Source organism: Brachyhypopomus gauderio, chromosome 9 (genome assembly GCF_052324685.1).
Source record: "Brachyhypopomus gauderio isolate BG-103 chromosome 9, BGAUD_0.2, whole genome shotgun sequence".
NCBI classification, from domain to species: Eukaryota; Metazoa; Chordata; class Actinopteri; order Gymnotiformes; family Hypopomidae; genus Brachyhypopomus; species Brachyhypopomus gauderio.
This window is the reverse complement of record NC_135219.1, coordinates 19650448-19677103: the sequence shown is the minus strand read 5'-3', so window position 1 is coordinate 19677103 and position 26656 is coordinate 19650448. Positions and strand designations below refer to the sequence as shown.

The 26656-nt window shown below is 43.4% G+C and overlaps 3 protein-coding genes across 8 annotated transcripts in view; 1 reads left to right on the top strand and 2 right to left on the bottom strand.

The window, feature by feature from the left end:
* Positions 1–11726, bottom strand: part of efr3bb (EFR3 homolog Bb (S. cerevisiae)) — a 32832-nt gene extending 21106 nt beyond the window's left edge. The window contains exons 1-7 of one of the 5 annotated variants that reach the window (XM_077017774.1): positions 11493–11726; positions 10985–11141; positions 9758–9991; positions 9327–9444; positions 1923–2002; positions 372–499; positions 101–251 (exon numbers count right to left, since the gene is read on the bottom strand). In XM_077017774.1, the coding sequence (XP_076873889.1) occupies positions 101–251; positions 372–499; positions 1923–2002; positions 9327–9435 (468 nt within the window). In that variant the 5' untranslated portion in view covers positions 9436–9444; positions 9758–9991; positions 10985–11141; positions 11493–11726. Of the gene's footprint in view, positions 1–100; positions 252–371; positions 500–1922; positions 2003–7942; positions 8181–9326; positions 9445–9757; positions 9992–10984; positions 11142–11492 lie in introns of those variants that run through there. The other 4 variants (XM_077017773.1, XM_077017778.1, XM_077017775.1 and 1 more) reach the window with 4 other exon arrangements.
* Positions 11727–21438: 9712 nt separating this feature from the next.
* parp1 (poly (ADP-ribose) polymerase 1) overlaps positions 21439–26656 on the top strand; it is a 17668-nt gene continuing 12450 nt past the window's right edge. For both annotated transcript variants that reach the window (XM_077017771.1, XM_077017770.1), the window contains exons 1-7: positions 21439–21695; positions 22248–22410; positions 22641–22756; positions 22896–23110; positions 25797–25893; positions 26038–26154; positions 26351–26527. In XM_077017771.1, the coding sequence (XP_076873886.1) occupies positions 21573–21695; positions 22248–22410; positions 22641–22756; positions 22896–23110; positions 25797–25893; positions 26038–26154; positions 26351–26527 (1008 nt within the window). In that variant the 5' untranslated portion in view covers positions 21439–21572. The remainder of the gene's footprint in view (positions 21696–22247; positions 22411–22640; positions 22757–22895; positions 23111–25796; positions 25894–26037; positions 26155–26350; positions 26528–26656) is intronic.
* adorb1a (adenosine receptor B1a) lies at positions 23520–25080 on the bottom strand. The gene is made up of 2 exons (XM_077016244.1): positions 24965–25080; positions 23520–24746 (listed from the first exon to the last, which is right to left on the bottom strand). The coding sequence occupies exon 2, from the start codon at positions 24741–24743 to the stop codon at positions 23595–23597; it is 1149 nt and encodes a 382-aa protein (XP_076872359.1). The 5' UTR covers positions 24744–24746; positions 24965–25080; the 3' UTR covers positions 23520–23594.

Sequence of the window (26656 nt, the reverse complement as noted above, 5' to 3'; positions counted from 1 at the left end):
AGGTATGTACCACAAAACATCTCCCTGTTGAGGTGGTCACCCAAAACTAGTTACACCGATGTACGGGCATGCATAAATGGTCAAAGTGGCACAAACTTACGGAGTTGGTCCCCAGTATCTGCAGGTTGGGCTTGTCAGCTTCCAGGAGCTTCCGCACCATCTTCAGGAAGCTCTCCACAAACAGGTTAATGCTCTGACAGTGACATGCCATCAGCAGCTGATCCAGGGCCTCCATAGCAATGCACACATAACTGACCAGAAACGCAGGTAGAAGCAAAGGGGAGAGAATATACGAAACAAGTGAGGGGGGGACATTGTGGTGGGGGGGGGGGGGGGGGGGTGTCAGATAGGGACGTGTTGAGTCCTCCTACCCGTATCTGTGTCTGGCCACGTCACGACAGAGCCTCTCCGACAGGTAGGCGCCTATTCGGTCCAGCTTCTCAGGGGCCGACAGAGCGTAGAATGTCAGCTTCTCCATGTTGGCTTTCACCAAGCCGTCCTACACACACACACACACACACACACAGGAGGAGTTAGTGATTTGGGGTCCTACATGAAAGACAGGAGTGAGCCGGTCTAATCCATGAGCCGATTGATATGAGTCACTAAGAGCAGTTGGAACGCCAATCACTAATCTACACAAACATTAGCACAAGCATTATGTACAGTCTGCAGAGCTTGTGCATCAGCACTCTAGTTTTAGCGGAAAAATAGTCCATTTCGGGAGTGCCGTGACAGTTTCTGATTTCCTCTCAGTTTTGGTGTTTCTCTGGTCCATTCGCATCCTTGTTTTCTTTCGATTTTCTCTCTAAACACTCAGAAAATCACTTTGAGACACATTCTGTCCACACTGTAGCTATCGCCTCCTTCCTGCAATAGGTCTGCATGTGCATCATTACGTAAAAGTACAGAACAGACCAGTGGGTTGTGCCGCAATACGATTATTAAACAGAACTGCTACAGTAGCAGATAACAAGCTTTTCAGTAATATATTCATATATATTTAAGAATATGTTATTAATGCACAAATCTAATTTGTGTTCGTTCCTCAGCTCATGGGGACCTCTGGCAACCTTTACATAGGGCAAAGACCTCCCCCGTATACACAACACACACACACACACACACACTCTAACATAGGTACAATCACTGAACATGAACCCAGCAGACCCCATGAGGATGTTTAGTAAAACTACACCATTTTTCTCTCCAGTCCTGGACCCAGGAAGAATCCTGTCCTAGTCAAAAGTTTCTTTCAGAACCAAAAATACACTGAAGTTGCTGAACGTTTTTATTCAATTATGACACTCAAAATGTTGTCTTTTTAGTAAATAATACCAGTCAATAGTGTCTTATATGAATTTTAAACACAGAAATGTACGTATATATAACACTGAAACTCATCTCAGTGCTTCAGTGGCTTAGCCAAACAGCAGAAATACTCTCACTCCCTGGTGTGCATCAGTAATGTCAGGAAATGAAAGCACTTTCACTGCCAAAGGGATTACCTTGGCTCCGGGCATGCTGTTTTAACCTATATTACAGGCCACCCAATTCTACAACATACTGTAGTGGAGTGGCTTACATGTGTCTGATACAGCAGACATCCATTACCCCTGGACATCTACACGGCAAAATTATGAGCATTTCACACACCTAGTAAAACTGCCTATACTTGGGCTGGTTCCCCAGATGAAGATTAAACCTAGAGTTGGGACTAAATTCAGTAGTGAATTTTCAGTCTAGACTTAGGCTTAACCTGAGTCTGGGAAATTTGCTCAGAATTACATAAATAATTATGCACAAAGTATATCTGGGTGCACGTAGGAATATCTGGTTTGGTAGAACAGACACATACAGACACGGCTGGTGAGAAACAGGAGTAAGATATGAGATGCTGAAGGAGAGACATCATCCCTCACCTCTGGGTCTTCTGGGAAAATGTTGTCCACAAGCCTTTTGTAACGGGGCCGGAAAGCCCCACAGCAACAACCGCACACTCCTGAGAGAAGAGACAGAAAGAGATGGATATGGGGGAGGAGGAGAAGAGAGACAAAAATGAGAAAACAATGCAGCCTGGAAAAAACATATTAATTACAAAACCCTGGGCAAAAATACCTTTAATGGATTATGAGCTAAAAATAAAACTACACTGTAGCACAACAAGAACTCCACGAACCCCGAATACTACAATAAAGCATTCATATTTGGAGCTCAGTCAGTGTGTTTCATTTTTTAAATTACTCTTGAAGGTCATCGGGTGATACGAAGAGTTTGTCATCACCAACTAGCGTCAGAACAAAGGGCATCCGTGTACAGATGTTTGATGACACGGTACCGTCGGACTTAACAGGTCAGAAAGAACGCAGGAAGGATATGGCAGCACAGGCTTGGCCCGTCTCATTCTCACATGACCTTGAGGTAAAGTCGTGCAACATGCGAGTCCCTGTCCCCGCTGTGCCACACAACCCCCTGCCAACATGCAGTAAGAGCGCTCGAGTCTGATTGGCTGCGGGGCCACAGCAGTGATGATTCAGGTGTGTCCCACTGGACAGACTAAAAGTAGAACTGTAAACTTCCACAATACAAACCATTCTGTCACCAACAGACTGGCCTAAAACACAGATAAATATGAGAATAAAACAATTAATATATATAATATATAAATATCAGAATTTTAAGATATTTAATTGTCTACAGAGTAACTTCAGGGTAAGAAATTAATAAATAGGACTAAATAGAATTTTGAATGTGACAGACTGCACTGTCTACTGCTGGGTATTGACTTGTGGGCTGTAATCTATGTTATTAGGGAGAAATCTCCAATCTGGAGTGAGCATCTTGAACTGTTCTGCACAAATGTGTTCATACGGTCCGAGTTCTCTTCCGCTGTTCCATTTTAACAGCAAAGACGAGAGTTCCCCTTTCCCCACCTCACTCAGTCCCCTGTGTTTCGCTCACCTACTTTAGCACTCCATATGCACTCTGATACAGAACTCTGTCCCGGTACACCACCCTGTCTAAAAAAGATGCTGCAAAACAGGCTGATTTCCGAATTCTGTGGTGCAATACGGTCAGAATTGATCAAGTATCTTTTCAGGTATAAAACACTAAATAATTCAACCAGATGGTAACCAACGTTAGTTTTTCTTCATACACACAAGCACATTTTGGCTTTTATTTTTCCTCAGAGCACAGATCCTGGGCCATTTACTTCGATTAGACTGCAACAGTATTAGATTTCAACAGGGCTCACTAAAATGTTATACGTGGAAACAGCTCCCGTCTGGACATTCCACTAATGCTCCTAAGCCTTCCCTTATGAGGCCACAGTATTTTCTAGAGGTATTTATTTAGCGGTAAACAGCTTCACAGATGAGGTAGCTGGAAAAAAAAACCCTCACGGTTTCAGGAAAAAGCCCGTGTTGACTGCTACATCCATCTCCTACACCAGGTGTATTTAAATTACAGAGCCCAAAGTCTGGGTCCTGCAGACCTGTGAGTCAGTGAAGCTGTGAATCAGTCTCCTGTCTAACTGGGAGGGGTGACACAGAAGGGCACGCAATGCCAGTGTTTCCTGTACATCATCATCTTCCTCATCATCGTCATCTACCTCTTACCATTACAATCACTTCAGCAACAGAGACCCAATTAACCGCATATTGCAATCAAGTCTCACAGGCAGAATAGAGAGGAAAAAAGAGGTGAGTTTAATGAAACATGGGAGAACAAACGAAAACTCCAGACCTCCATTTGGCTCAGAGCACGTGGGAGGGACGCGTCCTCCGACCTTTGAACTGGCTGTCGGGTATATCAAGGTTTCACGTGTGCATGGGACACGTGTTGAGTGGGCACTCCACACGCATGGACGGTCCAGAAGAGTCCTCTGCCTACTCACAGAGACTGAACCCGACACAGCTTAGTCATGTGTTCCGACTGGCTGTGATGTACACCATGCAAAACATGACGAGACTCTACAAATAACAAGGACATTATAGGCCCGAGGAGCTTCCTCTCTCGTTCATTTTCCTACAGCCAGCAATGTTTTGCATAGTATATCGCATAAAGCTCATAGTCACTCATGTTATAGCTTATATTATATTAAAAGAGATTAGAAACTATTTAAGATATTTCTGCTATACAAGGCCTAATATTCATACGTGAAAACCTACAAAACGTATAAGACCATATGCTATGCACTCACTGGAGACTGCTCATGTTTCATTTGAAAGCCATTAAGCAAGACATTTGAAGTATATAAAAATGGATCTTTAGGCAATCCAATTCACTCCAAACTCCTGTGCGCTTTTTTGATTTTCTTTATCTTAATCACACAGATACCTCCAGTGCTATCATCTGGAGTGCATTTACTAATGAGAAATAAACTTTGGGGATCTTAATATCAAATAAACATATATGGATAATGTGATATTTCACATTCACGATCATTGCATCATCGCAACATATTTCACCATCATTGCAACACTGAGCAATGCTATGCACTAAATAAATAAAAGAGAAGATGAAGATTAGAATTATGTTACACAAAATGTAATAGATTTAATATCTAATGTTTCACATCAATGTGTATCTCTTTGCTGTCATCACTGAATTTCATTTAGTTCAAAGTCTAATTTTGGGATATTAAGCTCATCATAGACGTGACAATGGCAATTCATTCATTTTAATGAATCCTTCATCCATCCTTCACCCAGCCAAGGCGTTATTCTGATCCTCTTTCCCCGATTGCCCCAGTGACTCCATTTTACTTAGTGGTTCTGCCTTGAGGTTTGTGATGCGTAACTCCCTGGAGGGGAGGGCCAGCACACCCATCACCCTAATGCGCGTTACTGCTTACTTAACTTCTGTACTGCTGAGCTCTGAAAACATATTGATCGCAGCGTTAATCTGAACAGTGTGTGGGCGTGACATTGGGTCGTGGAACTTGCGCAGGACCAGGCCATTGCCATTGGGGGGGGGGGGGGGGGGGTCCATGCTCACGTCCCCTATCCTCCCCAGGGCTCGGTCGGCCCCTCTCTGGCCATGCCGAGGAGAGGAGGGGCCTGCTCCTGCTGTCAGGACAGGAACGCCGACCGCACTGCGAGTGCTGACCGCCATCGGTGTCACCAGGGCGAATTATGGGAAATCAATCCATTCAACTACACGTCTACGCTCTAAAGAGAGCCGTGCAATAAGAGACGGATAGTGCGGGAAAGCAATACATGAGGGAGAGGGAATGGGAACTAGAATGAAGGCTACATGAAGTCCACCGTGAGCTATAACTAATGCTGAACTGAACATCACCTTCAGCACAACCTGAGCATTATTTTAAACGATGAACACTTGCGCAAAATGATCAACTCCTTTTCAGTGCTAGTAAATAGCTGAATGTTTATTTGAGATTTGTGAACGATAGCACCGTTTTTCGAGTGTGACGGAGACGGTCACCCTTTGGAAGAGAGGGTAGTGTGATGGATTCACACAGGACGTTAGACGCGCTTTCTGGCTGCTCCATCGGAGAACTGGCTCTTTGATCTGGTGGTCAGAGGACACGTTGGCCACCTGGAAGGCCTGGTGGATGGTGCGCTCAGCCTTCATCAGAAATGGTGTCAAAAACGGGATCGTATCGTGGCGCGACTGAGAACGTGCCCCGTGCTGTGAGGAGATGGTGAGAAGCCCAGCATGCACCCTTGGTCTGAGGCAAGGGCGTGATCCTGGGTGGACGGTGGATGTGTGAGGAACACTGGGAAAGTGCAGGGGTACATTCCCTGAATCAGAGGGTGGTACGTTCCTGGAAGCTGTGCCAAGGAGCCGAAGCTTCGGGCTTCTGGCACACGTTCACCATCCGGGAAGGTTCAAGACTGGGTGTGGCTGCCGCCCTAGGCCTTCACCACACTCAGCAATTCCACCTCATCTGCAATATGTTCAAATTGGTCAACACGTCTACGGATCATTTTCTTCCTCTGGCACTTTCGCTCGCCTGTTCTGCAGGCTTCTTTAAAGTAAATGCCAATTATTTCCATCCTCACTCCCCCAGGGGCTGATGGGCTGGTTCACATGGCCATGCGTGGAGCCCACAGCCAGGAGTCAGCACAGAGGCCAGGCAGGTCAGGATAAGGACCAGGAAGTCTATGGGCTCAGCCAGCAGCACACGGACTACAGACATCACAGCTACTTAAAACTAGCAAAACAATCGCCGCCCTGCATATTAGCTTTGTTGTCCGTCAGGAGATTCCAGTCATTGTTGGCTATTATAGAGTTTGGTGTATCGGAGTCATCTGTTACCTCGTGAAATGTGGAATGCGGAAATACCTCTGGTAAGAAGCTTGATTATGGCCTGAGGGCTGCTCGATTAGTGAGACTTCTGTATTGTTGCAAAGTCACGGTGTTCTCTCTCCCACTCTCACCTGGTGTTACATAACACTTCTGTTGTTGCTTATTTTAAGTCTCACTGCGACTGAGACAACAGGCCATTACGCTGCTACGCTGTGACGCCTATAGAGGAACATCACCAAGCAACATCGTCTACAGCAAGCCTGTAAACGTATGAAAAGCACATATATCAGCTGTTGTTGTTTTCTTGTAATGCACAAACGCATGCATTTAAAGCACACCCAGAATGCACAGGCTTAAGACATCGACCCAAACGGGACCCCTATCAGGAGAGTGAAAGAGGAAGAAGGAAGACGAGAAAGAAGAATTCTGCCCTTCAGTCTGTTACATAACAGGCTGCCAGGGGCCACGTTCTGCTATTCTTACATTAAAGGAGAGATGAGCAGAGGCAGATTGAGTGACATCACTTTCACGTCCTCTCACACACAGGTCTGCACCGGTCACTGAGGCTTTATAACCAATTACCCTGTCCAGTGCTTCATGGGTCATAAATAAAGCAGTGCAGCATTGTGGTGGCATGTTCCTGGGATTGGGGTAATTTCTGAATTAGAAATAAAATTGAATGCCGAGACTTGACAGTAGCTGTAAAAATGCCCCACCGAATGGCACAATGCCACCTATACCATTTATTTATTTTGATAACACGTGCACACATCCGCACAGTATTCGGAGGCTGGAGCAGTGACCACTGCATAATTTAAAACACAGAATAGACTAACAGGACGACAATGCCAAGATACTAATTCGTCTGAGCTGGACACATCAGAAACCTGATCAGAGACTCGGCCTCTCTCACGTGATCATAAACAATCTCGTGAGTCTGCCAACAAGTAAGAATAGAAGAAGGCACTGCTGTGCACCGCGACACTTCTGCACGAAACCACGCTGGGAACTTTGGACAAGGCACTCAGTTTCAAAGCACACAACGGCGCTTAAAATACCACATCCGAGGGTAATAATGTATGGGAACTGTGGCAGGCTCCAGGAGTACAGCTATATCACAGCTGGTGTACCAAGATTGTTTCTGAACCGAATGCAAGTGTCTTTGTATAAACGCTACAACACAGGAGGCTCAGTTAAATCAGTTGACACCCACCCACAGGGTCAGGCCGATACTTGACCAAACCCGCGTCAAACCAAAAGTTAGGCTCGACATACCCTTATGTAGAACGAGATGGACTTACACCAACATCTCATACACAGAAAAATCATTTCGACTGACCTCAGGTCAGATGTCACACGGAGAGGCCAAGAGCGCTTTCTACACCCCCAGTATATGCTGGACCAAAGACATTAAACTACTGCCCATAAAGTAGCTCGATTGCAGTGCTTTAAACACCAGGCTCTGCTGCGTGCGCTCGGCGCGTGAAGGACACTCACGATCGGGAGAGTACCAGGAGACAGACGCAAGTGCAAACAGCATGCAGTCTAGGAAATTCTCAGATTTTACATACAGATACATGTTACACAGTCCCCTTCCTCTCCACACACACACACACACACACACACAAAAACACACACAATCACATATACTTTCTGCGGTCCTTACCGTACATGGATAGAAACCACAGTAAAGACGCTCTCCCTCTCAGCTCCGGCACGCAGCTACTCTGATGCTGCTACGTTGACGTTCAGCTACACATGCAGTCCGAAACGTCGGCGTGCACACGCAAACAAACAAACGAACGGCGTCCTTTGGAGCCTCGAGCTCACGCACTCAAAACGTGTGCAGAAGGGGAGAGGCACGATACGATGACCTTGGCTTCCCCCCCCCGACTGCGCCATCCAGCACTCGGTCTCTTAGAAATAATGCCGATCTTCTACGTCTGAGCACACACCTCCGGTGCACCAATCAGCTCTCACGGGGGAAGGAGGGAGGGGGGGAGGAGGGGGGAAGGAGCGAGTGTGCTCATTCATTTCAGAGAGGCAGAAGCTCCGTGAAGCTCTCCCAGTTATGTTCGGCTTCACCTCTTGCCTGCCCCCTTTCTGTCTCGGGCTGCTTCTCCATGTCCTGCCCAATTCTACTTCTCCCTGTTCTCTCTCCCAGTCTCTTCGTCTCTTAAACCTCCTTGCGATGCAGTGTTTTACATGCACACGAGCCCACCCACACACACACACACACACACACACACACACACACACACACACACACACACACACACACACACACACACAGTCTCCCTCTCTCTCATGCACTTCTTCCTATACAACATAGCAAACAGCAGCAGCTCTCTGTCTTATACACAAACCAACTGTACAACACCCAGAATTCCTTCAGTAAATTCCTCCATGCTTGTTTTCTCATTTCTGCAATGGCCATGTAATACAGCTCAGAATTATATGACAGCTCCATCCTTAGTTCTATGCTATTGATGCATTAAACAATAACCTACCTAGTTTAACAAGGTCTTCCCTACAATGTAGTAACATTTAAATTGCCCTTGATTAGTAGACATTCATGAAGACGTAAAAATTGAATTTGAAAGATAAAAAAATCTCTAAAAACATTTAGGTCAGCTAGTCACTTCAGAATGTGATCAGCTTACATATTACCTTGGAAAGAGGCTGACGCTGGCTTTATCCAGTACAATTCATATTTGTGCAGTTTGTAAGGCATTAATCGGTGTCATGAATCAGTCATAACAACAAAAGTCATTTCTGCTTTTTTTCTAAGCATGAGCTGAGGGAAAAAAAAAACCTCCTCAAATAGCAGAATTACATGCCTTACCGATGAAACTCCAACTATGTCAGCCATGTTCATAAAATGCGCATAGAAAAATGACCAGGGTGCATTCTTGGATAGAAAAGAAATAATCATGAACACTTAGAAATGATACGATTTCTGGCCTGGGGATCTGTGGCATATTCTAGCGGCATCCCAGTCAAGGATGAATGGAGAACAATGGAGCTCAGGCAGAGATGGGAGCTCTTACCACGGGCCTGGCGATGGTCCAGCAGGGTCTGACAGTCCAGTGCCAGCCTGCGAGGGGCATGGGCCTCCGGAGCTGCCGTGGGTACGGGCATTACGGCTTTCACGCTCATACGCAGACACTTAAACCACACGGATGCCAACATTAGGATTTCCTTTTTAACTCATTGCAAATATAGACCAAGTCATCCTTACATGACTTACATGATATTTTATAGGGAGCTGCTTAAAAGAAACCCAATTTGACAATAAAATTGTACGTTATTGTTCCTAAAAAAAGAATGACAAGAATGGCACTAGGGAAACTGCTAGTATTCAAATATTACTACTGAACACACAAAAATGGGGGGGGGGGGGGGGGGGAGTTAAGAGGGGCACAGACAACCATCAAACCCAACTACAACTCACCAGATTCACTGACAAGCCTGTTCTTACCTAATCACTGTTCTGAGTGGACAACCAGTGCATAACAAAAAGTTCGGAAGCAGCAACCAGGCTTTTAATAGCGGACATGTAGATCAATAGCAAATGCTGGATAAAGTCCCTCCGAAATGTGCAATCTTATCAGAAGTTCCCGTTGAAGTCACTTTTGCATGAGCGCGTAATCCTGAAACTTTCCAGTTCGATGCTCCGTTTCCTCTGAAAGCAGGTCAGCTCTCTGTCAGAGCTCTAAACCATAGAGAGAGCATGGATAAGCAAGCCCTGTCATCCCTCTTATTCTCCCTCACCCTCTCCCTCCCTCTCTCCCTCCCTCCCTGCTTAGGCAGACAATAAGAGAGGTGGGACAGTGAATGGCATTGTGTTAGCGAGATGCTTGTTAATGAATGGATTAGGGGCCACAAATCCACAGTGCTAGGACACAAAGCAGTGCCAAGATGCAGAGAGACTATTAAGGAGAAAAAGCTTTATAAAAAAATAAAAATAAATAAAAAAACTTCAAAACAAAATGCTTCATAAATGTTTACATGTGTTCCTTCCACTGACAATTCTCTATCCAGCCTGAGAGGGTAACAATGGTGTCAGGATACGAAACTAAAATAAGGTAACTACATTGCTGCATTAGTTTTGAACTGCGGCCCACATAGTACGATTTACAACTTCAGAGTTTGTTATAGTTTTAGAAAGTCCAGCCAGCACTTTCCATGGCAATGTTTGAGCCCCCAAACTAGTTAGAATGAAAACGTGTTATATCTAACCTTTTTGCTTTCTAAGGTACAGCTTATTCCAGCATGTCCAGCACAGGACATGTCTCATATGCTGACTGTTTGTATTTCACTGAATCATCTCAGTACTCTGCCTCATAAACTTACCGTGGCGTTTGTAAACAGTGGTACCAACATACGTGAAATGGTATATGATGGAATAACAAAGCTCGAGGCATCAAAAAGCTTTCGTTTTCTTTCAGCACAAACTGCATACAAGTTCTCAACTGTTTCACCATGATATTAAAGATTATATTAACAATCTGCATTTGTAAACAACCTAGCCAACGTCGGCTAGTTATTGTTGTATTACTCATGTTTCCAACTGGCCATCTCGGGTCACCCAGCGTTAACTTTAGTGACTAGACCAACTGGACGAGGCGTGTGTAATAACCAGCTAACCAACTACCCACCCAAACCAAAATAAACAGCTAGGTAGATACCCTAGCTGCTCACCTACCTGACATTTTCACCAGCACAACGTTCGCCGGGTGTCGTGATTGCAGCGGTCGTTGTAACCGAGGTTCAGGGCGCGGGAGGACCTATGGGTGTTGCCCGGCTTTCTGTCCTTCCGTTCGGTTTGGTGGCAACAGGAAAACACCAGGATGGCATGAGGCCTACGACAGCGAGACGGCAGTTGGAGCTTTTGAACCCTCATACAAGTCACGACCGCAGAAAAAACACTAATATTGACTGCACTAATCGTAGCAAAGTATTACAACATGCTCTTTTCACCCGCTAAGTTAGCTGTAATATAACTATGCTAATTACACAGCTAAATATGAAGTAGGCAGTTAGCTTAGCTAGCGGTTGTCAACCTAAATTTGCATACGCGTATCCGGGCAACATAGCTGGTCAGTTTGTCGACTTCTTTACTTCTGTGTCCTATATTCTTTAAGTAAATTATCTGAATGTTAGCTATCCGTCTCAGGCTGGGTCAAGTGATAAATTTGCATGCAGAAACACACATTTTCTCACCCCTGTTGTCCGACACCGTGACATGGAAACACACACCTCACATATTGGTGTGTACTGGTGTACACATGCCACATAACCAGCTAGCGAGCTGTCAGTGTGGTTATACTAGTCGTGTGGCCGACACTTGCTCTCGGATTAGATCCCTCTCTAGAGGGTCATACACACCAGGGTTTCGCCTAACACTTCTGTGATTTCTCTAATACTCCCATACCTCTTGATTCTTACTGTGGATAACTAAAATCACTAAAAACTGGCTGTCACTACGCCTGACACAAATTAACAGTTTCTCTGGAAACTAGCCTCATATTTCTGTGTGTGTGTGTGTGTGTGTGTGTGTGTGTGTGTGTGTGTGTGTGTGTGTGTGTGTGTGTGTGTGTGTGTGTGTGTATGTGTTATACATTTACATATTTATAAACAATGTTTTTTTTTTCACTGGACTGCAAGCTGATGAGGCTAAGAGGCCTTTACCACCCTATCCTCCATCCGGTTCATTAACGGTCAGTTTCTGACAGTGCACATAATGACATGGTTGTGGTGTGTAACAAGCAGTGTTGTTGATTTTTACACTAAGCCTGGATTTTCTGATTCCTCTTAGGTATCACTTACATAGTCAGACCCGTTATTGGGACCCCCACCCAAAAATATCCAGGCCGCCCAAAGGGTATGCTGATGAACTAACAAAGGATAACACAAGTTTTATGGGGAATCATCAATAAGGACCCCTATCACTACTGGGGGAACCTTGTTTTTAAATGTACTGATTCTCTTTTTCTCCCCTGATATTTTTCAACTTCTCAGATGTCTTGTTTTTGGTTGCTTCCATCACTTGGGACTGCCACATTTATTACCACTGCTGTTTTATATATCCTATATATCCTATGCTGTTATTATATATCTAATGAATGAATAGCACTAGACAAAAATGAGACACAAGATACCTCTGAGGTTAAAGAAGCTAAAACTGAGAATTAGGTTTCAGATACATACGAGATCTGGGGAGATTTCTTTCTTGTCTTCATTTAATCTCTTTCAAGACTCCTTTATAATGAACAGGAATTAATCAATAAAGCAAGGGGAAAGCTAGCAAAATCATTCAAAAGTTAAAGAATAAAGCTTTGTAATCCTAATTAAACACATTCAGTTCAATTAACACAACACTCCAGCTTTGCCTTTTATTTTTTTAACCTTTTATTTCTTGAACAGAAATAATTTTGCATATTAAAAAATATATTGCATTTATCTTATACAACATATAAATGGGTTGTATGGCTAACAGCAGTAGTAAAACAATATTTTACAAAAAATAGTTGTTAAAGTGTATCTGGACTTTTTTCTTGTTTTAAGTACATTTACAAGATGAAAATTCCAATGAAATTCAGAAATTCAAACAAGTTAGAGGTTCAATAATTCAAGCATTATCTTTTGGATGATGACATTTTTTTTTCAATGGAATAATATTATTTATCTTATGACACAAGATGTCTAAAAAGAAATTAATCTAAATAGATTCATTTGTCCCACATCTGTTTGAAACATTCCATCAGATTATCCTTTGTACCTATTCGTATTTTGTAAGTGTATTTTGTCCCTGGACAGTGGATAATATAAGGCCCTCCCCATCTCCTTCTGGCTGGTGTGATGAATCTTGGGTGTCATGCCCCATGCATTGTGAGGAGTTTTCTGGTTTTGAAGTTAGGACCAACTCTTCTCTCCACTAGTTTATTGTGTCTTCTGTAATTCTGTGCCTGATGGCTGGCATGTTATACATGATTATGACTTTGACCTTATTATTGTAACGTGTGCTTGTGTGTGTGTCTGTGTGTGTGTGTGTGTGTGTGTGTGTGTCCTCCTTGTCTGTTATATGGACTTGTGGCAGTTCAATTCTATTCCTCCTAATTCCTCTTCTTACTATCAGCTGACAACACTTATCCAGACCGAATAACAGTTCTATGTCTTTGCTTTAAAACCTGGATCACTGAGTGAAGAAGCGGCATCGACTCACTGATATATAGAGGACAGAAGGTTTCATACGGAGATCCATCAGCATCTAAAGTGAAATATGAGAAGCACTCCATATCTTGGCTACGTTATTCTTGAAATTGGAAGCATAACTAGGAATGCGCCTCTATTCCCCCCCCCCCCCCCCCGCCCCCACACACACACACCCCCACCCCCCATGATGTTGTTTAAATGCTTGGCTCTGAAATTGAGCAGCATAGACCTAATGTTTTTCTTCTCTTGAAATGCCTTACTTAAACCCTCAGGTCCCTTAGCTAATTAATGTGATGTGTTTCTGAGTAGCATGGTGGACAAGCAAGCCATTTTCCTTAAATGCCTTTAACAATTAACCCTGCTATCAGATCTAGCGGTTATGAGTGAGCTTTGGGAGAGAATCTTAAAAACTCCAACCAGTAGCAGATGGTTCAATAAGAGGAGGGGAGATCAATAAACATGCACAAGAAGTGCATCAAAGAAGCTACACTTCTCTACCCTTTAGGTATTTCTGATCTGTTATTGCTAGATTTCAGGTTATGCAGTTGCTTACATCATGTATAATTTATACAAGAAATGGAAAGGGGATTGGTAGAGAGAAAATCTTATCCAGAGCAACTTACAAAGTGTTTTAGTGCACACGTGCAAGAGTGTGTGTGTGTGTGTGTGTGTGTGTGTGTGTGTGTGTGTGTGTGTGTGTGTGTGTGTGTGTGTGTGTGTGTGTGTGTGTGTGTGTGTGTATGTGTGCCTCACAGAAAGAATGTTGTTGTTTAAGGTGTTAGTATATTCTGGGGGAAGAAGCTCCTTCTTAAACTCATTCCTGGCCCTGATAGAGTGGAGACATGTCCCAGAGGGTAACCACTGGAACAGATAGTGGTTTGGGTGGGGAATGTCCTTGATAAGCCGATTAGCTGATCCCCTGCGCTTCCTGAAGCAGGTGCCCTTTAGTCCAAGTGCTGTTGTCCTGTTGATGTTCTCAGCCCATAGGGTCACTCTCTGGAGGCCGTCTAGTCCTGGTGCTGTCATCATGTCACGTAGTGATGCTGCCAGAAAGAACAGACCCTACTACTGCAATGAAGGTGGTGTTCTGAAGTGCTTCAGAGACCTTCACAGTTGTCTGAAGTGATGTAAGCAATGCTGTCTGCACTAGGGTAGAGATGTGTGTGGTCCATGTCAGGTCTTTAGAGATGTGGAATTAATCGTAACATACTGTAGGGCAGAGCTACAGGGTGGTAGTCATTTAGGCAGGCTGGTTTGGTCTTCATGGGGAAGAGAAACCAGGAAATACTACAGAGATGCGACACAGAAGACTAAACCAAACATACAAGACTATGCTTACATGTATACATGAAAATATTCAAACTCACCCATGCATACACAACTAACTCTCAAGCAAAACAGTAAAACACCATAAATATAGACTCTTCAATTAACACTGACTATTAAACACTGACTCTTAAACAATGATTCTTTAACACTATCTCTTAAATAAGATATCCTAAACAATGAACCCTAAACAAGATATCTCAAACATTATCTCTTAAACCTTGACATTTAAACAATGAAATCCGAGGGGAAACTACACACTCCTGCGTTTAATACACATACATAGCCCGAAGTAACTCGGAGCAGCTATGGAGACCATGCCTGGCGGCGTGGCCAAGAAACACATGAGGAAAACTGAAACGTGGGCTCAATCTGAGTACGCACAACATTTCGATGCAGTACATTCTACTCAACCGTTAAAGCAGTATGTTCTTTCAGTAGGTGGCTGGGTAGTATGCATACAACCTTGTACATACTACGTCCGCCATTTTACCTATGACATATGACATATGACATCACACAATTATAGTTAAATTCTCGAGTTGAATCATGGAATAGGACAGTGTGCTGTAATCACATACTTCAAAATGGCGATTCAGTAAGCCATCCGGGTACTTTTCTCTTACTGTTTAATGCATACTATGTATTCTAACATACTACCCTTTATTGTGTACTGCTTTGGCATACTGTATAGGAGGGAAGTACGCCATTTCGGACGGAGCCGTAAACAAGATGAACTACCGGGTGCCAGGGCTAAGCATGACATTTAAGAGCTTTTTAAAACTATTGCAATTAAATCAGTGCTCATTATTAAACCGTATGTAATTTCTGTCTTACATCATGATTAAATGTGTGCTCCCACCAAGGGCTACAGTCTTACCTAAATGTGTGCACGCAATGATAATTTTTCAGTGGATCTGCCGATTTTAGATTTTTACTACAAATTGTGTCGTGCAGAGTTCATTTTCCCTGTGGCTACCAATACTGCGAGCTCTATCCAGTCCTAAGCGGTTTATCCTGCTTGTGGTTAATTTGACTTGAGTCTGCTGACTGGCACAGCATAGTTCTAGAGAGCAGCAAATCCCCATCCATCTATTTAGTCTCTCATCAGCAGAAAGTTTAATTAATTAGATTCGATTTTGCTTATGGTTTTTCACAATTTTCTTAAAATGGAGGTTTTTTATATAAGACTGGTAGTCTTTGGACCCATTCCAAACCCAATAGAACTATATAATTCATATTTAAATATATATCTTTCTTAAAGCCAAGATCATTTAAATCTGCAAAATGGTTTACACGGAGGAAATAGGTGCATTTAATATACAGTTGGAAAAAATATTTCAAGGGCTGTGTGCTGTGACCTTGAATAAGAGCCTTGGTCTATGGGACCTAATGTGAGAAGCTGTTACTCTCACCACATTGACACTCCTCTGCACTGTGTGACGTTAGCAGGGACCCTCTGAAGAGAGAGTGCATCACTGCTGAGTACGTAATTGAATCTGCATACTTAGCTTCTATATCCCCCCTTCCCCCTGTCTGCAGCCTCCTCGGGTGACTGAGTTGGAAAAACATTTTCTTCCATATGCCAAAACGCTTTGTAAAAATGGAAATAAAACTAAAATGCGATCACGTGCAAATAATTTAAAAGCTATATCTGATTTGAAATAGTACAAAGACGACATACTGAAAAGCATATGCCCATTTTGAATTTGAATCTGGCAACACATTTCAGTGGAGACAGCGGAATGTTTACCACTGTGTTACATCACCTCCTCTTAACAACACTACAAGCATTTGGGAACTGAAGGGACCGATTTCTGTAATTTTGAAAGTGAAATGTTTTCCTGTTCTTATTTGATATAGGGTTGCATCTGCTTGACAGTCCAGGACCTCCTTTGTTGTATTTTTTGTTTCATAATGTGCCAACTGTTTTCAGTCGGTGACAGGTCTGGACTGCAGACAGGCCAGTTTAGCACCCAGATTCTTTTCCTACAGAGCCGTGCTGTTGTGATACATGCAGAGTGTGGTTTTGTGTTATCTTGCTGAAATAAGCAAGGCCCTCCTTGAAAAAGCTGTCTGGATGGCAGCATATGTTTCGCTAAAACCTGTATATGTTGTTCAGCACTAATGGTACCTTCACAGATGGGCAAGTCACCCATGCTGAATGGTGCATCCCCTCTTTAACCCAGACTATGAGGCCCGGAGGACACATCTAAAAAAAGTCAAATAAAAAAATCTGTTTTAACCTTTGATATCAGCTTCTTTGTAACATTTCCAATTAGATGCAGGGTTTTAAATATTTGCATATCATTGCATTCTATTTTTATTTACATTTTACACAGCATCCCAATGTTTTTGGAAACTGTCTTGTATTCATTCATCAGTAGATTTAAATTTTGTTGTAGAGTTTGTTTTACAAGATTCTTTTCTATTGATCACACACAGAATAAATCTAAGCACCAATTGAACTGGGTGAGGAGCATGAAGGTGTTATTATGTGCCCATTATATAGTGATAAGGGAAATGTTGTCATGGATAACCCCAGACCATCACAATAGACACAAAGGGGGAGACTACAGATTGTTGTTATTGTTACCAGCCAGTGATCCAGTATCTGGGCCTTTAATAATATCTTCAGGATGTTTGTTGACATCTTTAGAATGAATGCCTTCTTTAGAATGACCTATTGTTTTGTTTATCCAGGCAAGCACACAAAGAGTGCACTACATCCCTATCAGACATGTAGGCATCAGCCATGGGACTGTTTGGTTGTGTTTGTAGACATAAAATGCAATTACAAATGACGGATAAAAATAGAGGGTTAAATAAAGGCATGAGCATTTATGTGCTGTCTATACTGCTTCGGTTTGTTGCCTTAGAGATTACTGTTTTGGCCTGAGTGGAGAACGAGCCGTCGCTGAGTAGTTCGACAAGATCTACATCTATGAAGAAGCCAACACCGCCCCCATCTGGGTATAGTGAGCAGTGCAATACAAGACTTAAAATGTAAAGTTTGCTGACATTTTGGCATGTTTAATATTTGCTTGCTTTATTGAGTTCTGTATTTTATAGATCTATATTTTAAGATCACAAGGGGTTCAGTTGAGATTTATGTGACAAATAACTAGTAAATCATTTCATGTATTTGTCATTTGAACATTCTTGATCTCTTTTACCCTTCCCTGCTTCTTTTGTTCTTTTTCCAGAGTTCTGTCTCCAGATGTCAGTGGGTTCACTCTCTCTCTCTCTCTCTCTCTCTCTCTCTCTCTCTCTCTCTCTCTCTCTCTCTCTCTGTGTGTGTGTGTGTGTGTGTGTGTGTGTGTGTGTAGGAACACCACTGCATGAGGATAAAGTTCCTGGGAGTCAGTTACTACTGTGTGTCTGGAATCCCAGAGCCTCAGAGAGCACATGTTCATTGCTCTGTGGAGATGAGATGGTCCTGGCTGTGATCAGTAGCATGTGGTACACAGCTGGAACTCCTGATGGCATCAGTTCTGGTTTTTTATCCCTGGAAAAAAAACTTGTTTGTTGGGATTAGACTAGGATGAAACTACAAACGGGATGTTCCTGCAAGCAAAGAAAGATAATTTTATTTAGTATCAAAAGAGACACAGGTGAAGATGTAAAAAAGGACTGGTTCACAGCGTGGGAGTTCAAACCTACTTTTTCAGTCTAGCTTTCAATATACACTATATTGCCAAAAGTATTCGCTCACCTTCCTTGACACACATGAGCTTAAGTGACATCCCATTCCTAATCGATAGGGATCGGTATGACATTGGTCCACCCTTTGCAGCTAGAACAGCCTCAACTGTTCTGGGAAGGTGGTCCACAAGGTTTAGGAGTATGTTTGTGGGGATTTATGACCAATCATCCAGAAGCGCATTCATGAGGTCACGTCACGTCAAGTCAAATTTATTTATATACAACATATGTTGTCACAAAGCAGCTTTACAATCGTATGGGTCCAGATCCCTAATGAGCATCAGCACATCCACCGGCAACCCAGACCATCTCCTAGGTGCTTGTATGGAATTGACTTAGGTAGAGGCATGCAAAAAAGATATACAATACATGTTGAGTGTGTGCTAATCACAGTGATTAGCATGTGGCTCCGGCAAGCTAATCTATAGCAGCATAACTAAAGGGAGGGGTTCAGAGGTGACCACAATCATGAGGGCTCACTGAGACATTGCTTTCCAGCCAAGTCATTGTCACAACTAGAGTGATTCCATGACGCGGCTGGATGACAACATCAACATCTCAGATTACCAGAAATCTCAACGTCTGGGGCCCCCCGAGTCCCATACCTTCACAAGTAGAATACTAATATTGGATGAGAAGGCCTCAAAGTCTGTGCTTTAATTTATCCTAAAAGTGTTCTATCAGGTTGAGGTCAGGACTCTGTGCAGGCCAGTCAAGTTCATCCATACCAGCCTCCATAACATAAACATTAATAAAGTATCATCTATCTAAAGACTCCATGTCTTTATGGACCTTGCTTTGTGCACAGTCATGTTGGAAGAGGAAGGGGCCAGCTCCAAACTGTTCTCACAAAGTTGGAAGCATGAAATATGTCTTAGTATGCTGAAGCATTCAGAGTTCCTTTCGCTGGAACTAAGGAGCCAAGCCCAGCTCCTGAAAAACAACCCCAGACCATAATCCCCCTTCCACCAAACTTTACACTAGGCACAAGGCAACGTTCTCCTGGCAACTGCCAAACCCAGAATCATCCATCAGATTGCCAGATGGAGAAGCGCAATTTGTCACTCTAGAGAGCGTGCCCCCACTGCTCTAGAGTCCAGTGGTGGCGTGCTTTACACCACTGCATCTGACACTTTGCATTACACTTTGTAATTGGCTTGAATGCTCCTGCTTGTCTGTGGAAACTCATTCCATAAGGCTCTCTGCACACTGTTCTTGAGCTAATCTGAAGGCCACATGAAGTTTGGATGTCTGTAGTGGTTGACTCTGCAGAAAGTTGTTGACCTCTTCGCACTATGCGCTTCAGCATCTGCTGACCCCTGTGGCCATGGAAGTGATTGGAACACCTGATTCCGATAATTTGGATGGGTGAGTGAATACGTTTGGCAATATAGCGTATATTCTTTACATATATGTGTTTTCTATGTTTTTATACTTGTAAAGCACCACCAGTTTCTGAAACGTATATATATATAGTCTGAAATATTGAAATAAATAAACTTGCCTTGCCTTACCTCTGTTAAATTTGTGGATTTTAGACTGAGGTTAAGATTGGATTAATTCATTAACATCTGAGTTAAGTTCTGAGTGTTTTTACACTTGTAGAAGACCACTTGCAGCTGCATGTGGGTGAGGCTTTTAGATTCTTATTGTTCTGTCAGCACTGTTTGTATTACTCTCTTTAATTACATAGTTGAAGTCAACACTTTTTAACCTTAACTGCTGCCCAAAAGGAATTGCATATCACCCCATTGTTACCAGGGTGATTGGCATTGCCAAACAACAGTATGATATAAACTGGGCTGTAAACCACTTTCGTTGTGCAAATGTACAAGTACAATGTGTAACGACAATAAAGGTTTGTTTCATTTCATTTCGATATTTGGTCTCATGATGCTAAATCTGGTGAGTCCCATGGACAACATGGGGGTCAGTCGGAATGTCCTGCTCCTCCAGTCTATGTGGAAAATCTTGACCAAATCTTGAGATTTCTGCTGGACCTGCATGCGGAGATCTTCCAGGGCACACCTGCTTCACCAAGAGCAGCTGGAGATGCCAGCCCAACAACAACCTTGCAGGGAGGAACATGCAGTTTGGATTTGAAACCTCGAGCCATAATATAGAGTACCTGTTTAATGCAATGTTGACTTTCCTCTTAACTTCCATACAGCAGGCTTATCATTTTGTTTCATATTCAGTAATCACAGCACAACTAATATTAAAACATATGCAGTTACAAATGTATCAAAAGTTTCAAAATTAATGTCTTATTTTGTTAACTTTCTCTCTAAATCCCTTGGAAATCATTTCAACTCTTAACATTTTTTAAACTTTAGTATGCCTTCTACAGAGCCTTAAGTCTGAAATTGCTATTAGGGTTGTTTTACTGAAGCACTGGCCAGAGCATCAATAAAGTTTTTTTCATACATTTCCTAAATAACATGCTACTGTATTTCTATGTAATCAAATTTGTTAATGTTTAAAACCAATGATTAACAGTTTGACAGAATGAATGAGTACTGTACCAATTACTGTTTACTGTTTTTGTTACAGGCAAATCTTTCACCATCATCATTGTATACAAAGCACTTCAAGACTTCCAGAATGCCTATATTTTAACATAATTGCTATTTCATCAGCATTATTTTGAGAGTATTCCTTAGACCCTGTGTGCTGTACTTTAGAAGTGTTGTCTGGTCTTACACGTCTTATTAAACCATTGATAATTAACTCGCATTTTAAAGCAAATTACTGTGTAGTCCACTGTTGCCCCACGAGCAGGACACTGTTTTTGCTCCGTAAAGTCACAGACTTGTATATGAACATTAATTTTAGAGCTGTTAGAGATGTGTGGTCATCCATATCTCTGTACTTGATTAGCATTGACTGAAGGAGTAATTCGGCGAGCCGAGTCGATTAGTTCTGTCTGTTATTCTGCGCGGTACGCTCCCCACTGCACGCGGGCTACGATTACATTGTGATTGTTCGTCCTGCAACTTAAATATCAAGTCTGTAAATTCACATTTTTTTCACCTGTAATCTACAAAATGGCGGATGTGCAGGATGACAAGCTGTACAAAGCCGAATATGCAAAAAGTGGACGCGCGTCGTGCAAGAAATGTAAAGAAAACATTGCGAAGGACTCGCTGAGAATGGCCATTATGGTGCAGGTAAAGACGCGCGCGCGACTGACGTGGCTGAAACCTCCACCCCGCAGTGCAGGAGTCACTTTATTAGACCCGAGTCCATGTTAACGGCGATGTATTTAACAAAAGAGTCTGTCAGCGTGTGTGTGCGCTTTCTCTGATCCTGTCTGAGGCCCGGTTCCTGTCTAAAGGCTGCCCAATGTGGACTAGATGGCCTAGCCAGCCTGGTGCTGGTAAACCGGGCCATTCCTGTGCAGAACATTCTACTTGGGTCAGCTTGAGTGTGTTTAGCAGTCCCACACGTAAAAGAAGAAAACAAGACCATGTGTGTTGTGTTTGTGTTGTGCAACAGCAATGCATGTTATAATACAGCCACTTACAAATGTCAGATCTGCGTCCTGAGATGATAAACCAAGATTATGTTAAATAGCTAAACATCAATATATATGCTCCATGCTAATAATTCTTTTTAAATACTTAAGCGTGCTTGTCAAAGATTGGCATGGATTGTAGAGTATTATGATTACATTATGTACAGTTTCCGTTAGAGATGTTAAACTGTGTGTTCCTCCCCAGTCTCCCATGTTTGATGGGAAGGTCCCGCACTGGCATCATTTCTCCTGTTTCTGGCTCCGGGCATCAGTCCAGTCGTCCTCAGACGTATCTGGTTTTTCTGATCTCCGCTGGGAGGACCAGGAGAAGGTCAAGAAAGCCATTGAGAGTGGAGGTGCTACTGGAGGTAACTTGTGTTTTCAGCTTTCCACTACGGAAAATACTGTTGCAAATAAGATGATCATTAATAAGTGCTTTGCTTTCACTCACTTGAAGCTGTAATAAATATTTAGGACTCAGCAAACGTATGCGTAGCCTTGTTATTGTAATGTAATTTATATGTAATTTCACAGTATGTCCTTTTTAATTTATTGTAAAATGTGGATGGCGGTACTAACCCTAACCCTATTCTGTCAGGGAAAGCTGACCAGAAAGGAGCTGGTAAAGGAGAAAAGACACTGAATGACTTTGCAGTGGAGTATGCAAAATCAAATAGAAGCACCTGCAAGGGCTGTGAACAGAAAATTGAGAAGGTATTCCTCTAATTCTGTTCATACATTGTTTTGATTTCTATGGAAAGTGCTGAATTGACTTTTTGTTCCTTTACCTGCGTCCCTTCTGAAACATGAGAGTTAAACCTGAATGCGCTTGGTTTGATTCCCCCCCTCGCAGGACCAGATCCGCGTGTCAAAGAAGACGGTGGATCCCGAGAAGCCACAGCTGGGGCTGATTGACCGCTGGTACCACACAGGCTGCTTCGTGAGCCGGCGGGAGGATCTGGCCTTCAAGGCCGAGTACAGCGCGGCCCAGCTGAAAGGCTTCGCCGCCCTGCGCGCTGAGGACAAAGAGGAGCTGAAGAAGAGACTCCCTGCTGTCAAGACTGAAGGGTGAGTGGGAGACTCCGGCTGAATCAGTCAAGTGTGGACAGTCTTTCCTTTCATGATGTTTGCAGTCACATTTGCTTTCCATTTTATTCTATTCACCGCAGCACCGTGTGCCTGTACCGGTTCTTCAGGCGCGTGCTTTGAACAGCAGCTGTCACGCGTGGTGTTTCTAGTCCTAAATATTTTTGCTGGGTTCACTCGAGTCCAGCCTCCGTGCATGAGTGAACTAGAAATGGACGTTCTTCCCTGTTGTTTATAGTGTCCCTTAGACCGTATATAATACAGACAGTATAAAAAATACAGACTGTAATAATTTTAGAAAACTAAAAATAACTTTATTATAGTTTCACGATACAATGATCAAGAGGAAAGTAATTTTTCATTTGTCTGCATAATTTGTAATGGTATAATTTGTCCGCATAATAATTGACAAAAACATTTTGGCTATGGCAAAGATGAAGTGCGTTTAAAAGAAGAAGAAAAAAGCTCACAATCTGGGTATGGCAGTCCCTCCTCCGTTGTCGTGGTGATCGTCTCCTATGCCCGCACCTCTGCAACACAGGAAGATGCCCTTAAAAGCCTCCCTGAAAGATTTCATCTTGTATGCGTAGAGGAAGGGGTTAACGGCCGAGTTGGCGTGGGAGAGGATGATGGCGGTGAGGAGGAGCGGGAGGGGCACGGGGCACGACGGGCACAGCAGCAGGAAGCAGTTCATCACGTGCAGCGGGATCCAGCACGCCGTGAAGAGGAAGAGGACGAGGAAGAGCGACGTGGCCGTTTTCATCTCCCTCTTTATCTTGGCGGCGCCCTCTGCGCCGGCCGCCCCGCCCCGGTCCGCCGCGATCCTCCTCATCTGCCTCTTCACCGCGACAAAGATCTGGGCGTAGATGAGGAACATGACCACCAGGGGCGCCAGCACACAGGCGAAGAAGTTGAAGTACACCATGTAGGTCATGTCGACCACGAAGACGAAGAAGCAGTAGCCGGAGGCGGGCAGGGTCTTGTGCCAGCCCATCAGGGGCACCAGGCCGATGACGAAGGCCAGCACCCAGGTGACAAGGATGACGAGCAGGGCATTGCGTGGCGTCACCAGGCTGTGGTAGCGGAAGGGCATGAAGATGGCCACGTATCGCTCCACGGCTACGGCCAGCAGGCTGAAGATGGAGCACTGGGTCAGCATGATGAGCACCGACAGCATGAGCAGGCACAGGTACAGGTTGTGCCGCGGGACGCCCAGGTCCGTCAGGATGGCGCACGGGATGGCCAGCGCGCCCACGCACACGTCCGCCACCGCCAGCGACACTAGGAAGTAATTGGTGACCGTGTGCAGCTTCCTGTTGAGCCCCACGGCAGCGCACACCAACAGATTGCCCACCGTGGAGAGGAAGGCGATGACCAACTCGGCTGCCACGTACGGCATGTTAAGGGAGGTCACGAGGTCGGCGGGGGTCGTGGTGGGGGTCGAAAGGGTCGCGTTGGCCTGGGGACGTGGCTGGGTGACGGCTGATGTGGCTGTCGTGCTGTAGGTGATTATCAGCAGGCTGGCGTTTTGGGTGGAGATGATGTTTGGAATAGTGGTGTTTGTGTAGAGCAGAATCGGTAAGGAAGTGAAATTTGTGGCCGTCTCATTCATCATGCTCTATAAAAATGAAAGTAAAATAGAGTACACTTAAAGGTCTTAAAAAGCATACCACCAGCGTGCTCAAAGTGGGTTGTTCCAGGACACAAACGCTATCTTTACACCATACACCTTTAATGTACAATACCCAAGATGTGCTGGTTTTTGATCTACCTCTTTATATTAATGAATGAAAAATTTAAACACACCTTTCATCATTGAGATTGTTAGTTACTTACTGAATTGCGCTGGCTATGGTCACACTGTCACACCTGACACCTGACGCACTGTGCTGAATTTTCTGATGTGATTCCTTTGATCCTGTTAGAAAAATATAGTAGTATAAAATATAGTATATAGTAATATAAAGTATACTTGCATTATTGTTACACTGAAAATATCTACATGATCTTTAATTTCCTCCTTGTTGTGTTTCGTACTATACCATAGTACTTGTAATCCAAGTAACATACCTGATCTGTTTCTCAGTTGTTGAAATATGCCCTTATATAAGAGCTCTTCTGCTAATTGGGGGGGGGGGGGGGGGTGTCTGTTTCTTTGTGTGCATTCTTTCCATCATGGTCTGTTGTTGTCCGATGTCGTCCTCTCTGTCCAGGGTCATTAGTTATATTTCTGAGAGGCAGTGAGGGGACAGAATGATGGTATGAAGGTTCCCGTGGGTGGCCGTCTAGAAGGGTGGTTTAATTAATGATGCCCATCATAAAGGCCCGTGGGGTGGAAGAGCGTGTGCAGACATGACCCTGACTCGGGTGGCTGGCCAACTCCTAATGAGCTCCTCTGATTGGTTCCAACTGGGTTTGTTCTTTACTCTCTGTGGTTCAGCGTTTTGAACGTTCATTGTTTCCATGGCTTATTTATACGTTGCCGAACTGCAAAAACAACAGTTCTTTTCAAAGCATTAAAATACAGTTGAGAGCATGTATGTGCCATTTCCAAACCCGATGGGTTAAACAGTCATTAAGTCATAGATTGTTAACAGATGTTTAGTGATAAAGTTAATCCAGTGGGTTTTCTGCTTGAAAGATTGCCATTTCTTTATTTCTTTCTCAGGAAAAGAAAGGCAGACAGTGTTGATGGAGCTGGAGTCTCCAAGAAACAGAAGAAGGAGGAAGAGGAGGAAAAGAAGCAGCTGGACATTAAGATGAAGGTTCGAGCTATAAGGAAAATGTGAAAGTGCTTTATTGTTTGTTTTTATTCACGACTTTCTTTGTGTTTGACAGTTCTTTATCGGCTCAGAAAAAGCTGTTCTTAATTACTTTGTAACTTTCTCTTCTGGTTTGAATGGTTACAGGAACAGAGTCAGTTGATATGGGGAATTAAAGACAAGTTGAAGAAGTACTGTTCCACCAATGACATGAAGGAGCTACTCATTGCTAATGGACAGGAAGTTCCATCAGGAGAATCCAATGCAAGTTCACAGTGCTGTAATTCTGAGGACATAAACATTATATGGCTTAATGTTGAGGCATAGTTAATGTCAGAAATGGAAGTGAAATACAGTTTGCATTCCATTTGAATGAAGGATTCCTAAATCCTAAAGGTTTGACTACACAGACAACCTAGGTCATTAAAGTTTCTCTTTCCTGAATCTGTGTCATTGACAGATCTTGGATCGCCTATCAGACTGCATGGCCTTTGGGTCCTTGAAACCTTGTGAGACGTGCCAAGGTCAACTTGTGTTCAAAAGTGATGCTTATTACTGTACAGGAGACATCTCTGCTTGGACTAAGTGTGTGTTTAAAACTCAGACACCCAACCGCAAGGACTGGGTCACTCCTAAGGTTGGTGCTTGGATGCTTTTTAAAGAAAAATATTTAACTTTATCTTTATCACAAATGCTTTTCTCTTCATGTCATAATGTCCACCTGTAGGCCTGCCAGGACGTGGGAGTCTGCTAATGTTCTGCTCAT

Excerpts from the sequence above, each read along its gene's own strand:
- adorb1a (XM_077016244.1), bottom strand. The coding sequence starts at position 24,743 with ATGATGAATGAGACGGCCACAAATTTCACTTCCTTACCGATTCTGCTC.